The sequence below is a fragment of the Corvus brachyrhynchos genome, unplaced genomic scaffold, assembly GCF_000691975.1.
Source record: "Corvus brachyrhynchos isolate BGI_N302 unplaced genomic scaffold, ASM69197v1 scaffold221, whole genome shotgun sequence".
Classification (NCBI taxonomy): Eukaryota; Metazoa; Chordata; class Aves; order Passeriformes; family Corvidae; genus Corvus; species Corvus brachyrhynchos.
The window spans coordinates 3,096,771-3,111,320 of record NW_008236622.1 but is presented as its reverse complement, the minus strand read 5'-3'; the positions used below and the strand labels follow the sequence as shown (position 1 = coordinate 3,111,320).

Here is a 14,550-nt window from a genome sequence, read left to right as displayed (position 1 = left end):
CAGGAATTATTTTTCAAAATAATTTCCATTGAATGATATTTCTAAGTACAGACTTTAATAGAGAATTGGTCTCCTTTTAAATGTAAACCATTTTGTGAGCGTAACTGAACCATAAATTCTTTTGACTTTCTTCTGGTTAATTCAAGGTACTACAGACTTTAACCTTAAAAATAATCCCTGATTTAATCAATGTCCATTTTTGTAAGGTAAAGAGCTTGGTTTTTAAAAAAAACTAAATGTAATGTCTACTAAATGAAATGGAACTAAGCATACACAAACATATTCTTTCAGTTTGTTCCAATATCAAAATTTGTATTTTCATAGTGCACAAGCATCAAAACCAATCAGGTTCAAATTGAGAAAAAAATCCCTCTTCTAAAGAACAACTCAATTATCACAACGTGAACTAAACAGAATTTCCCATGTACCTCCCTTTACCTCTAGATTCTGACATTCCTGAGCTGAGTTTGTAGGAAGGCCGATCCACCGGATTTCCTTCTTCTCCTTTGAAATTATGTTCATTGCCATCAGGACGTTGAGGGCATCATAAACTCTCCGTCTAATATTTTTCTGATCATAAGCCTGCTAAGAAAACAATACAACACTAATTACAACGAAAGAATTGAATTAAAAAAGGAAAAGCAATTGAACACATCCTTCGTAGACATGGAGAAGATAAAATGCCAAAATGGCAGTTCAGGTTAGAGTAGTGTTAGACCATGATCCTTCATCTGTGATACCACAAAAGCATGCTTGGTTGTAAATGGAAACTTCAGGCCTTCCTGAAGCATCTCTGCAGGAAATTCCATCATGGCAAGTCTGGCACTGTTCAAAAGCCTGACAAGACCATGTATACAAGAGTAGCCTTTTCTTAAAGTTAGTTATTTTGGCAGATTCCTCTACTTTGTTTATAATTTAGAGGGAGTTCAATTCTTTATTTAAATTCTGTATTTTTAAATTTCAAAGGGTAAGTCTTTATGTTTGAGAACTAGTTAAGTGAAGGAGAATATGGGCTGTGGCAAGACAGTGCATAAGCAGAATTCCGTGATAAACCAGACAAATCTGTAATGGTGTAACAATTTCAACACATATTTGCTTACTGAATCTGTTGCTAGGTGGCTGTTAGAATTTGTGAATTCTGATACAAGCTCATCAGCGACTTCGTTGTATGAAGTTGTTCCTTTACGTTGAACTTTTTCACAAACTTTCATTGAAAAATGCCTCAGACCCTTTCCATTTTTATCTCCTTTCTTGCTTCTCTTACTGAAAAGAGAAAAGTATTTTTTTAATACATTGAATGTTAATAAGCTACTTTGTTACACAGCAAAAGGCCTTTTGCAACAGAAATTTGGACTGTCTAAATGAAAAAGCTTTTGCATCAGTTTCTTGTTTCTTACAAATTGGTAAAAAAATGCACTAGAGCCCCTTCCCCTTCCTTGACTTTTTCTACATTGATAGCATTTGAATACATCCTGCTGGGAAGACGCTTAAAATGGATTTGTAATTCATCTCCAGATAGTCTCACAAAAGAGCAACCAAAAAGAAGAGGAAAAATCTCCCAGGGTGCTTATGTGCCTGGAAGCCAGATTTATGGGGATCTCTCTTGTGTGTGCCTAAAATAGAAAGGCTCAGACATACCTATTTAAAATACAGCAGGAGATACTAAACTTGGTCATTAGGGGAATTAAGGTGTGTCCACCCTAGAATATATCCATATACATACATCTATTCTATGATGTGTCCATCATAGAATAGATACAAGAATCCCTTTTGTGGAGAGTAAGTACATATTCATTGGGTTCTAACACGCCAAATTAAGAACTGGAAAATTGTCAGGGTTATTTTCCATTCACCTTCTTCCAGAAAAGCAAGAGCTTAGGTAATGGTAATAGAAAAAAACAGGAGCGGTTGTTTTTATCACACAAACTAGATCTGGATGTGTAATTCAATAGAAGCCTTAAAAAAGTTCAGCTGTGTTATTTCTGGGTTTGTTGGGGGGTTTTTTTTGTTTTTTTTTAAATTAGTCTCATGGTTTCATTTGATAATGTGTTCCAGGGAGAGCTGTTATTTTACAGATAAAGGTCCCCTGTCAGCAGTAAAAAGCTAAAGAAACTATTAAAAAACATGAATGGTTTTCAAAATTGTGAATGTATTTAAGAAAACACAGATAAAAGAAAAAAAAAAAGAGTAAAAAGGAACACCAGAAGACTAACAGAAACCCCAAAACAGCTTTGATGTGAAGGAGTGAAAACTGCTGAAAGTGGAACTGGAAGCTGTCTTTCTGAAAGGCAAATCTGAAGTAAACCAGGTATGACTCTATACATAAAATATATGTTCAGTAACACTCACCTTTCTGAAAAATCTGACTCTATAATTTCTTGAGTCCGTTTTCGCTCCCTAAGACAAGACAATTCAAACTTAAGTTGAAAATAACATTATATCTATAGACCACTAAAATCACTGTATATGGGGCCTAGCTGGTTCTAGTGTTTGTTTTTACATGTTTACTGAAAGGGAAAAATAACACACAGAGCTTGACAAAATTTGAGGTGGGATTTGTGGAGGAAGTTGTCGGAGCTCACTGCCAGACAAATTCTATTCCAAATTTTACCGTGCTTTGCCCATATGAATTCAGGGAAGTAATTTCACCTGGAACTACAGGAAGTGCTGGTGTGAGCTAGATGACCAAAGTCCCTCAAAAAGGAGAAGCTGAGCTCCTTTGAAAATTCCCATTTAAAATTCCTCCATGTGGAAGAAAAATGTCTTTAAACAGTGCATAAATTATATCCTATATTTTCAAGCCAATGAATGTTCAGAAATCTTTTAACAAAACCCCAAAGTAAAACACTGAACATCTTTCTGTTAGAGCTGATGCATACAGAGCTGAAGACAGACTCTGAAGAAGCAGCTTCCATGAATTTTGCATAGGACTAGCAGTCTGCAATCGCTGGCCGTTCCTTATCATTCTGTTTATTCCCCACAGCAAGCAGGCTGCAGGAGCTGTTTTCCAGCCCTGCCTTTGCTCGCTGCAGCTGACCCAAGGCACTGCCTGAGAGCTGTGCTGAGCTAGGGAACGTTGATTTCCTGCACTTTCGAAAGCAGGGCTCACAGCACAGCTAAAGACCTGACACTGCTGGGAAGGAGGCTGAACAAAAATGATGGGTTTGAAAACTTGTGCTTGAAAGCCAGCACACATTTGGTTGTGTGATCCAGAATGCAGAACCAGGCCTCTCCCTCAGCAGCACCAATGGGATTTCTGTCCATGGTGCTTAACTGGGGCTAAGCAGCTGGGCCAGGGGCTGCAGCACTGCCCTGGGCACGGGCCTGGAATGACAGGGAGGGGAGAGCTGTGCTGTGCTCGGCACACCAGACTGCCCCAGCCTGCCAATGAACGTGCTCTTCTCATTTTGGAAATAATTTGGAGTCTGTGGAGTAAAGAATGGATAAAGCAAGCAGTCTTCTGAAGTGTCTTCAGCAAGGGCTCACTACCTCAGTTCAGGAATACCACAGATCCTTCCTCAGCTCTGTTCCTCAGATGAAAATACTGCCTATTGCATGGACTTCTGCATGGATCACTATTGACTGGTCTGTCTGGAGTCATCTCGATCCTTTTTATGGGTGAAGCAGGAGTAAAGCTCATTGGAAACCTGTGTCTCGGACAGTACACAAAGAGAAGGATGGTGCTTCTTGCTGGTGGCGGTTGATACACTGCAACAAGGCTGCTCTGGGAATCCCCATCACTGGGTTTGGATGACACTAAGGAAAGTAATGGCTGTTGATTCTTTGGTTTAGCAAGCTGTGACCAGACAGTAGAGTTTGTCCCTGTTCTGGGTACCGAAAGAATATCTGCCTGGCCTCTACATTTCACAAAATTTGCATTAAAAAAGTAGTATTTGATGACTCCTTTTTCAAATAAAATCAGAACTAAGTGCATTCAAAAGGTATTTCAGGAAATGAATACATAGCAAAAAAATTAGGCTTAAAAACTGCGCAGCTGGGCCTGCAGTTTATCGACTCCATGGGGGGGAATAGAGTAATTGGGAAGTACAACCTATGACAGTCCTTGCTTACAGAGTAAAATGAAGAAAGCCAAGGTAAAAACATTGCACTCTCATTTCTGCTCTCTCCTAGATGCTCCATTTCCCACCTCTAATGTTGAAAAGGCAATACTGACACTGATTAGAAAAATTAATCTAGATGCAGAAATATATTACTTTTTCAGAGGCAAAGCACTACACCTCTGTTTTGAGACAGCTAAGATCAGCAGTACTAATATTAAAACAAAATGCCAAGAAACACTGTAAAGATCAGACTTAATTAGAAGAGATAAAGAACGTCATGTTTGGCTGGAGCACCTCAGAATCCCATGAAACTTGTTGCTAATGTAGAATAGTAATAAAAATACGACGCTGATCATATTCAAAGTTTTTCTTTGAGTTTATTCTTAAATGCCTGTTGAAGTGTTTTTGACAGTCTCTCCCCCTGTAGGCACCTGCTGCTGTGCTCAGTAGCAGTACTACATGGATATACCATGAACCTATGGAAAAAAGAAAGGCTTCTTTAACAGGAGTCGTTGTGACTCTCCATTTTCACCAAGAAACAGACACTGCCAGAAACCAATTAAAACTGACAGTGAAGTGACTGGTGCTTATAACATGTTCACATGCTTCAGACATCAGAAGTGCCTCCCAGTCTGAAAAGCACACACCATATTCTCTTTAGCAGTGCAAGAAGTAGAAGCTGTAAGTCAGCGTATAGATTCAACAGTATAAATAATGGAAAAGATCAGAACACATGCTCAGACATCTTTAAATGAGACAAAAGTCTTACCCAGGGACCCAGCCAGAAGCTTCTGTTATATGTGTCTGTGTGACCATCGTTGGAGCTGGGTTATACGGACTCCCAATCAGAACATTCCCCGAACTGGTCAGTCTTTGTGGTGTGCTTATGATCTGTAAAATTTAGCAATAAAAACCACAGCTCTCTTAAGAAAACAGAGGTTACTTCAGCCCAAAATTCATACTAAGCATTGCACTAAGAAAAGTAATAATAATTTTGTACCAGAAGCAGTCATATTATACAGAATAGATGGCATCAGATCTTCACACAGCAAAGTCATTGCAGTGCTGCTAAGTTTTCTATTAATTGTACTATGTTACTATATTATTCATATGGATGAGAACTAGACAAATAATTCCAAGTAACTCCTGGGTATGGCAGATAGGATCTGTACCTATACACACCCAATTGTTCCTTCACGAGTACATCTAAGCAACTTCTTGATCAATGTAATCAATACAGCCTTCTTTCTTTCCAGTGGATTTGTCTCCTGTAATTGTCTGTACAAAAGACAGTGGCAGGCAAAGTATTCCCTGCAGTTTCTAGCATTTAGAAGATCCCAAGGCACTCTGGCAACAAATTGTACCTACAGGATTTAACGTAAAGTCTTTACGGTATAGATAGAATTTACATTTATGCAAACCTGTTGACATTGTATGTACACTGGTTAACACCAAGACACCTGGTCTCGACTTTTAAATCACATCCAAGTTCATTTTTCGAAGTAGGTCACCAGAATAATTTAAATAGTATTTAAAAATGAAACAGTATTAATTAGTTAATCTTTAAACCACTTTTAATTATTTTGATTCCGTTTTGGTAAGATTCATACCAAAGCTTCTTGGACAGTGCTTTTTACTCTTATACCTTACCTAATTTTTTAAAACTTTGTTTTACTCTATTTATTAGTGACATTTTGAGTACTGACTGTACTAAACTTTGTAGTTTCCTTTACTATTTAACTTATCCAACATCTGTGTAAGCATCCCAAGGCACTCTGGTAACTAACTGTTATATGCTGTAAGTATACAGCCAATATGTATGTACAGCAAGTGTGTGTATATATATATATATACACACATCTATATACAAGCTGCAGATAAGTATACAGCATTCGTTTGGTATCCATCAATAGACGAGTTTAGACAAGTAGAAAAATTGTATGTGAAGAATTCCCCGTTTCCTCAGCTCATTGAGCATTATTTCACATCCCTCCTGGTACCACATCGTGACTACATACATGTCTTTTTTGTCTTAAAGACGTAAATTTATCTCACTTATTGTTTGCAAATGTACAGATTGACAGAACCAAGTGAAAAGAGAATTTTAGAAACCAAAACACAGGTACAGGTTATGTATTTATTTCCTGGTTGATACTGGAGAACCAATGGCGCCTGGCTTTACTCATCGCAGGCAGGCACAGGGAAGGTGTCACTTCTGGCACCTGCCTGCTGCTCTGGCCTGAGGCAGAAAGGTGTCAAGGGCTGATCCATGTTTCGGAGCTCGGTGGAATGAGCGCGGGTGTGGCCGGCAGGCGCCCATGGGCCCGGGGGGAGTGACCCGCGGCCAGCCCGGCCCGCGCCGCCATCTAGCGGCACCCGGCCGCTCCTGCACCCGCACCGGACCGCCACGGGCCACCGCGGCACAGCCCCGTCCCACGGCAACCCGGAGCCTCCGCGCTGCTTCGAAGGACCCGGAGCGGCGCCAAGAGCTGGAACCCACAGTGGTTAAATAAAGCCTAAATAAATTAGTTAATCAAGCAGCGTGCTGCTGACACAGGTAGATGCTGAGGGAGTGCTAATTTTGCCACTACTGACAGCTCGTGAGCATTCACTTTTAAACAGCCTGGCACAACACAGCTGTATGCTGAGTGTCTTAGAAGGCCTGCAATTATGGCTATTTAATAAGAAAATGTTTTCTGAATGTAGATCTATCCTTGCAAAGCAGCAGAATAAAAGAATAAATAATAAAACAAAACAAAACAAAGAATAAAAATTGTGCATCTCACATCACACAGTAGCTTTTGCAACTTCTACCTGCTATAGAACCTAAACTGCAAGCAGGGCTCACTGAAACCAAAAGCAGGGCTTGAGAAGTCAGTCATAAGAGTAGGAATTGCATTAAGTGACTGTTCTCCCTGTTGTGGGCTATTTATTTCACTGCCAGGACACATCCTCAGCAGCAGAACTGTTCCAGTGCAGTGCCACAGGGCACAGGCAGTAGCAAGATGCGCATCAGCGCTGACGCACTGAGCTGTTCCTGGCAGGCAGCCCCTGGCCAGTGCTGGGGGCAGAGCTCTGTGAGCAGGGGGTACCATGGGGGTGGCTGTGATGTGTGTGCCCCTCTGCCCAGCTGGGACAACCCCCCTGAAGAACATCAGACACTGCTCATGTGAGAAAGACCCAACACCATTTTTATAAAACACATCAAATGGTTCTGTACTCATGCTAAGTGCTTGGCAAGGAGGTATCAGGTTACTAGAAACTGTTCACAGTATTGCCTATTTAGCTCTCTGGCCATCAGAAAACCCAAATTTTTTCTCATAACTAGATCCAAAATCCCTGGAACATCAATATACATATATAGTTACCATGGACAGGAAAAGAAAGTTTTAAGAAGAGTAGTTTCAACAAGTTTAGAATTTCTACCAACACATCAAAGACATTCCCTGACAATGCTGGAGATTTACTGGTGAGAACATGACTCAAAACATTCAAAGAGTATCAATAATGAGGAGTTTTTTCTTAATACACTTTTGAGTAATAGTTAAAATGTCAGCTGGTAAAGCTGTTTCAATTTCCACTCAAAGCCAGGAAGATAGGTACCCCCTAAGGGCACATACAAGAGCATTGTTGAGAGTGGCAGTTCTGGCATGCCAAGCCTGCTGTGCCCCCATGTCACCACCTCCAACCAGGTGGGGCACTTTGTGGCTGAGGCAGGAAGCAGCAAGTTCCTCTCATGTTCCTGTCTTACACCATCAGGAAGTCACAGCCAGTTACACAAGCATTACTGGGGTTGCAAAACTTACCATTTGGGGTCCAACATTCACATTGATTGGTCCCAAGGTTTTTGGCAAAATCTTAGTCGGAGAGTTGGTGCTGGAAACTGGCAATGCGATTACTGAAATATTACCTAAAAAGAGTGGTAAAGAGAGAGTTTTAAATTACTTCCTTAGCAACCTGTGAAAAACACTTTGGCAAATTCTCACACCACTTTAACACTTTGGAATCAGGTTAGCTTTGCTGTCTCATTTGCCGCAAACACACCCTCACGTAACAACCTCCAGACCTCTCAGCAGATGTCACAAGGACACCTCACAAAACTACACCTTCACTATTTTACCTTTAAAATTACATGTATTTTATTTCCAGAAACAATTTATTCTTGCTTAAGACAAAGAGTGTACAGCCTGACATTCCTCAGCATTAGAAGTGAAAATTAATGGGAATACTTCTAATAGAAGTCAACATACAAATCCTAATTATAATCACATGTACAAAGTATGCATCCATAAACCTTCAAAGCCTTAACCATTCCTCATCTGACTGTCCCAGAGCATTCCACAGACATCACTGATGTAAGTCAACCACAGCCTGCCACCAGGCAGCCATTTGGACTTAATGTTTAAATCAAAACTGTTGCAGCACCTCCACTACTTCTTGAATATTCAATATTGTTGTGCACAAGCCTCTCAAAGCCCTGAGCACACTGGCTTATCCGCAGACACCATGGTGGCAGCAGCTCCTTTCTCTGTGACAGCTTCAAAGCAGGAGAGCTGCACAACCAAATATAAGGAAGAGCTGCCACTGCCTGGTAATCCAGAGTCAGCCTGGGTCTAGCTGGGGTCATGAGGACAAGGATTGGTTCCTGGAGAGCTACTAATGTTCTCTGGCACTACAGACAGCAGCTGAAGGCATCTGAGGTGACAGGTCCCTTCAGAGCAGCACAGAACCCAGCCCTCCTCCCACAGGAGCCAGCCATCATTCAGCTTAGCCCACATGACCCAAGCTGACTCAGAGGTGTTACACATCCCTGTTCCCCTGTCTTTTCTCATATCACCTGTTCACTTCCACTGCCCAATTTTCTTTTCTCACTTTGTCCTGAATCATGGTCTCTTTTTTTTTTCATTCAATTTTAGTATACCTATGTTTTCCATGAGGTAACTGAAAAATGTTAAATTCAACACAGTAACTTCTCTGCAACAGGAAGCAGAAGCAACACAACTGAGAGAAAAAGGATCTTATCTTCCATAGTTACAGCACAACAGTAGAAAAGACGTAGATATATGCAAAGTGTCACCTTTATAAGAAATATTCAACAGATATATGAGAACTACAAACAAACTGAGACTAGGATGTTCTAATGTTCTGTGTAAATTCTTTTGGCATCTGGAGTAATACTACTACTTAATATTAATTTTCCAAAAGGCAAATCTTTATCTGAAAACATCTTTGGAAGCAACTTGCATCTCTAGTCAATAAAATGAATAAATTATTCAGTCATGTAACCTACCTAGAACAACAAATATAAATCTCCCACACTTGCAAACCCACCCCCCCAGTAAATCCTTGCTCTGTTATGAAACATCTTTTGTAAGGTGGTGCCAGAGAGCACAAGACAGTAATTAATGATTTACATACACTGTGTTCCCATTTTGAGCCCAAAATAGTTCTCTCACTTGTCAGTTCTACTTTTGTGAGAGGATTTTGCCCAGGATTTCCCAAGTTGTGCCAGCATATTCCATCAAAACCTAGTCTCTCCCCTCATTCCAGACTGTTGCCATCAATGACGTGTCACTTCCCAGAACTGCTGTAGGAATTTTCCTCTTTTCTGCTGCAACTGAAACTTTTGACCCTATTATCTCCAAGATCAGCTCTCATACTATTTTTCCTTGTCCCTTTTCTTACCAGGGAAAAGAAATAAATTACTTTCTCTGGTGCCTACAGCATAAGGTCACATGGCCAAGTGCAGTAAAATTGTGAAATGTCAGTCTTGGCTCCCAGCTATTTTACCACAGGGCTACACAAGAGAGTTGTCTCCAGCTACACTTCCCAGCCTGCAAGAGGCACTGGGCTGTCATGTTTCACAGTGCCAGAGTGGCCATGTGGGGCTCACAGCACTGGACAATGAGCACAGCAGCACAGCCAATGCACACAGCCACCACATCCATCACTGGGCACAGCTTGTTTCTTTCTCAGCATGCACTACACAGACTGGTATCCATGTGATCCATGTGATCCAGCTGCACCTGCAATAGCTTTGAACATTTGTATGGATGTACTTCCCTCACACACACAGGCAGACCCATGGCCAAAGCCACACAAACCCACCAGATTTACTGAGCAGTCCTGGAAAAGCCACTAATAAACCACTAATTAGCAGCTACTGCTGCACTGTGCCTTCAGTTAGACGGCTCCCTGGATAAAAGAACATGGGCACCTATGGGGCAACTTCAGTGAATACAAGGGTCATTCAAATGACTTGATTTTGATTTTAAAAAGACAGTTGCTTACATATGGTGTGTGTTTAAATGTCTTTTTGGCTAGAGTTACTGTCAATAAAAAAGATTTTCATCTTCTAATCCCTACACAAATCCCTCATTTGGCAGCAGTACTGTCAAAACAACCTTAAGAGTTGACCAAGTTTTCAAAGAAATGTTTCCCTGCCCTTGTTCTTACTTTTAAATTTCTTCATTAGCAAATATAAATATGTGAATGTGTAGATTTTAAAATATAGATAGGATTGAAAAGAACCAGTTTGTTTTTATGAGTGAGGTATTTCTTATCCACAATGGCCAGGAAGAAAGAAGAACCAAATTTTTCACAGTAAGAGGTTGTTCTATATGTTTGTCAGCAGCTGAAAAAATAGTAAACAGAAAGTTTTATCAATTATAAATAAAATATTCCTCCCTACCATTTTCTTTTTTTCAAAATAGCATCATGGTCCAGATACTCATTTGAATCTCAATTGCTTCAAATATTATTATTATATCATTATAGTATTATATCATTGTAGTATTATATTATTATATTTAGGAGGAAGTAGATGCCACAAAACATTCAACAGATTCAACTGAAAGCAGAAATATCATCAAAGTAACTATATATACTATCACAAAGGAACTGTAAAGGCTTTAAAAGTGACCAAATTCTAAATAAATGCCAAGTGTTAATAACACCCATCATTTGGGGACAAAAAAGATTACACTGATTTATGTCCCAGGGCACAAGAGCAGTGAGTACAGTGATAAGCTGAACACAATGAGACCCATCAGCCTTGAGTCACGGTAATCTCACTGCACGGATGGAAAAGGTCAGCACAGATGGATCAAACTCGAATGATTTGTATAATAATCCTCAATTCTTATATAATGTTTCTCAGCAGCACTTTCAAGGCACAAAGGAGGTCAGTGTCATTATTCCCATTTACCTATGGAAAACCAAGCACATGGGAAAGAAACTCACTTAAAACTCTCATCGAGAGGCTTTAACTGCAATACACAGAAAGCCATCCCAAACTGAGCCTCCTTGGTACTGAAGCAAATTCAGAATAAAAATCTGCCAGTGGACATATATATCTTTCAAAACAAAAGCACTTTGCTTCTACATTAAATTATTTTTCCATCCTTCAGTCACCACTATTGTTGCTTCTCGGGGAGAAGAAACCAGTGTTGCTATTATTTCATACTTTAGAAAGCCATCGTCGCTACATAACTATTATTCTTCCTAGCATTTGTACAATAATTTTACTGGCACACACAAAGAAAAATTCAATTTAAATGATCTTCAACTTCAAGCAGTCACAGATAAAGTTATTCATGTTTATGTACATGTTTACTCACATGCTCACAAGACTCACTTTAAATCATTATGTGCCACCCTGAATAGCTTAATTTCACATACACAACATGCACTCCTATACAAATATGAAGCTAAAGAGATTTTAGTGATTTCTTTGCCTGTATAACTAAATCTGTTAGGTCTGCAGCTTAGCTGCACAGATAATCAGAAACAATGTGAACTGGAGAATCTGTAGACTCTGTCACAGCCAGTTTGAAGGAGACCATGGCTGATAGGGAGCACAGCCCAACCAGCTGGAGTTACACACAAAACATACATCAACAAAAAAAGCCTTTGAATTTTCAAACAAAACACCAGGGAAGTGTTGGTAATTTGGATTTCATATTCAGAATTCTAAACAAATGTCCGCCTTTTTAAAGTGTCTCAGTGAACAGCCATTTTTAATAATACAGCCTATAGCTTGACAGTGATGGCAAAAACCCCAGTTCAGAGTTGTGAGATATCAGCAGTCCATTAGGATATTTTGCAATACCATATGTGATATGTCCTCAGGGTTCTCTATTACACTAAGATATTTACTGATCTCCAAGATCACTATTATAAAAGCATATAGAAAAACTGAATTTTTATCATGTTTTTAGTACACAAGTATTTTCTTGGTAAATTTTCTTCATTTGTTCATTGCACAAAATTACTGGGCTACAAACACAACTTTAAAAATTCCATAGCCTGTAGAAGCACATACATATCGAGAAATAGATGAAATCAGAGATCTGTAGAAAAGAAAAAAATAAAATGGGGCAGACAGTTTTTCAATGTACTTCAGGCTTACACTGAGTAGTACATATTCTGTCTTTTACTGTTCAGTTTGAGACAAATCTACAGGAGTTAAGAGCTTATGAATCTGAAATTACCAGGCATAGGCCTATGGATAACTGCTTCTGATGTCTTGGTCATTTTAGCAGATCTCTTCAAGCATACAATGAAGTACTTCTATTACAGCAGCCCTGTGCACTAAGTTTTTAAAATACCAGCCCTGTCAGGACTTAGTAAAAGATAGGTACTGTGTAATAAAAAGATGCATTGAAACAAAAGTTCATTGTGAAGTTGTATTAGAAGTGAAGATTTCCACCCAAAGCAAGCTCTCTGCAGCTATGATATGATTAATGGCTCCTTCCTCATGGAACCTGTTGCAAGATTGGTGCTCTATGGCTGGAGTCCCTTTTCCCTCCACAGCAGTAAACTTAGAACAACGTGTAAACTCACAGGAACTGGGGACACAGTAACAAAGAAGTATTAACTAAGGACAGCAGGATTCCTCAAAACCATTGTGTGAGTCTACACTACACATTTTAAGATAAGAATCCTGTGCCTAAGGCCCCAGCAGCAGAAGATGTGCCCAGTCCCACTTGCCCTAGGGCAGCCTCCTCTTGCCCCGTGCACAGGTGTGCCCTGGCATCCATGCTGGTATCCCGAGATACCACCAGGCTGTTCCATCCAGCCATCCCCACTCTGCTGTGCAGCTACGGCAGCAGTGCCCGCAGACTGCAGGGGCTGATGACGACTCATTGACCACTAACATGAGTTTTCAAGTGATATCTGATGCAAAGCTTGATTTTATCACAGAATTTCACACCCAGGCAATTCCAACAGATCAGGGAGTCTTGGGACTCTCTAAGCTGCCAGGGAGCCCTGAAAGCTGCATATATCCCTGTGCATGGGGGTGGTTTTATGGGGCAGGGGATAACGCAGACACGCCCTCTGCTTGGAATCACCAGAAAAACTGTTTCATTTTCCGTTTTTGTAATAGATATGAACCGGATTACTGAGCATGTAACTTAGTGACTGGGAATGTCTCCCAACAGATTAACTTTTAAATCCTCCCAGTTACACCTGCAACTTTTTAACATGAACGCTTCATCATGTCTGGTTCAATTCAGCACAGCTTGCAACAATTACCCCAAACCCACAGTACAGCTGCCACTATTCTTCTCATTCACAAATCTAATTACACCAGCTTGAGGACTAACTTGAATTATTATAGTTAATCATTTTAACAGAATGAGCCAACTCCACAAAGGCATTTTGCCACAAAAGCCAGGATTTTGACTGAATGATGGATGCAGTTCCTATTAATCAACCTTACCCGGCACCAAAGTTCTGTTGACACCCAGGAGCACATAAGCCTTGTTAGCATGGATCCTCCCAGGAGTTTCTACCAACAGGCACAGTCCACGATGGAAAACTAGGAGAATACCTGGCACATTCATACAGATCTATCCCCAAGGCTACAAACAGTCATCTCTGTTCTCCAAAACTTGAGAGAAAGAATTTCTTTTCCATGCAGCAACCCAAGAATATTAATTTACTAAACAGTGAGAACCAGAGCCATTTTTTTCTGTCTGGGAGAATTAAAATGCAGCTCTCCTACAGGAATAATTTCAATCGCTAGTAATTTCAGGTAAGGAAATGAAGCACGGCCAGCCCAGCCAGCCACAGCTGAGCAATTTTGACTGTAACTGTAAGAATCTACTACGTCAAAGACTAGGTGAAAAGGACTTTCAGAAAGGAGATATCCTGACTGTGATGCATGGACTACTAAAATATTTTACTCAATTGTGGTCCTTGCACAAGCAGTCCCTGCCACTAGGTGAGTACCCTGGCCATCAGTCAAAAGCCATCTGCATGTGGCATTCCCTCTCAGATTGAAATGAGTATTCATTTCAAGCAGAAGAAACAAGCTCCAAATGGAGCAGCTTTTAGCCAAAAGAGCCTGTTACCTACGAGTTAAAGGTAACAAATGTAGGGAAGAGAATTGTCTGTTGAACTAGAATTGTTCACTAAACGAAGTGCTCTACTGAGCACTGTGAAATTTCTTCTAGGCACATGTAGGAAGAAAATCTAGTTCCCT

General features: G+C 40.2%; 1 protein-coding gene across 4 annotated transcripts in view; it reads right to left on the bottom strand.

The window, feature by feature from the left end:
• TFDP2 (transcription factor Dp-2) overlaps window positions 1-14,550 on the bottom strand; it is a 45,518-nt gene that overhangs the window by 22,138 nt on the left and 8,830 nt on the right. For 2 of the 4 annotated variants that reach the window (XM_017726485.1, XM_008644145.2), the window contains 5 exons: window positions 7,868-7,971; window positions 4,831-4,952; window positions 2,350-2,397; window positions 1,101-1,263; window positions 439-585 (listed from right to left, as the gene is read on the bottom strand). In XM_017726485.1, coding sequence (XP_017581974.1) covers window positions 439-585; window positions 1,101-1,263; window positions 2,350-2,397; window positions 4,831-4,952; window positions 7,868-7,971 — 584 coding nt within the window. The remainder of the gene's footprint in view (window positions 1-438; window positions 586-1,100; window positions 1,264-2,349; window positions 2,398-4,830; window positions 4,953-7,867; window positions 7,972-14,550) is intronic. The other 2 variants (XM_008644144.2, XM_017726486.1) reach the window with 2 other exon arrangements.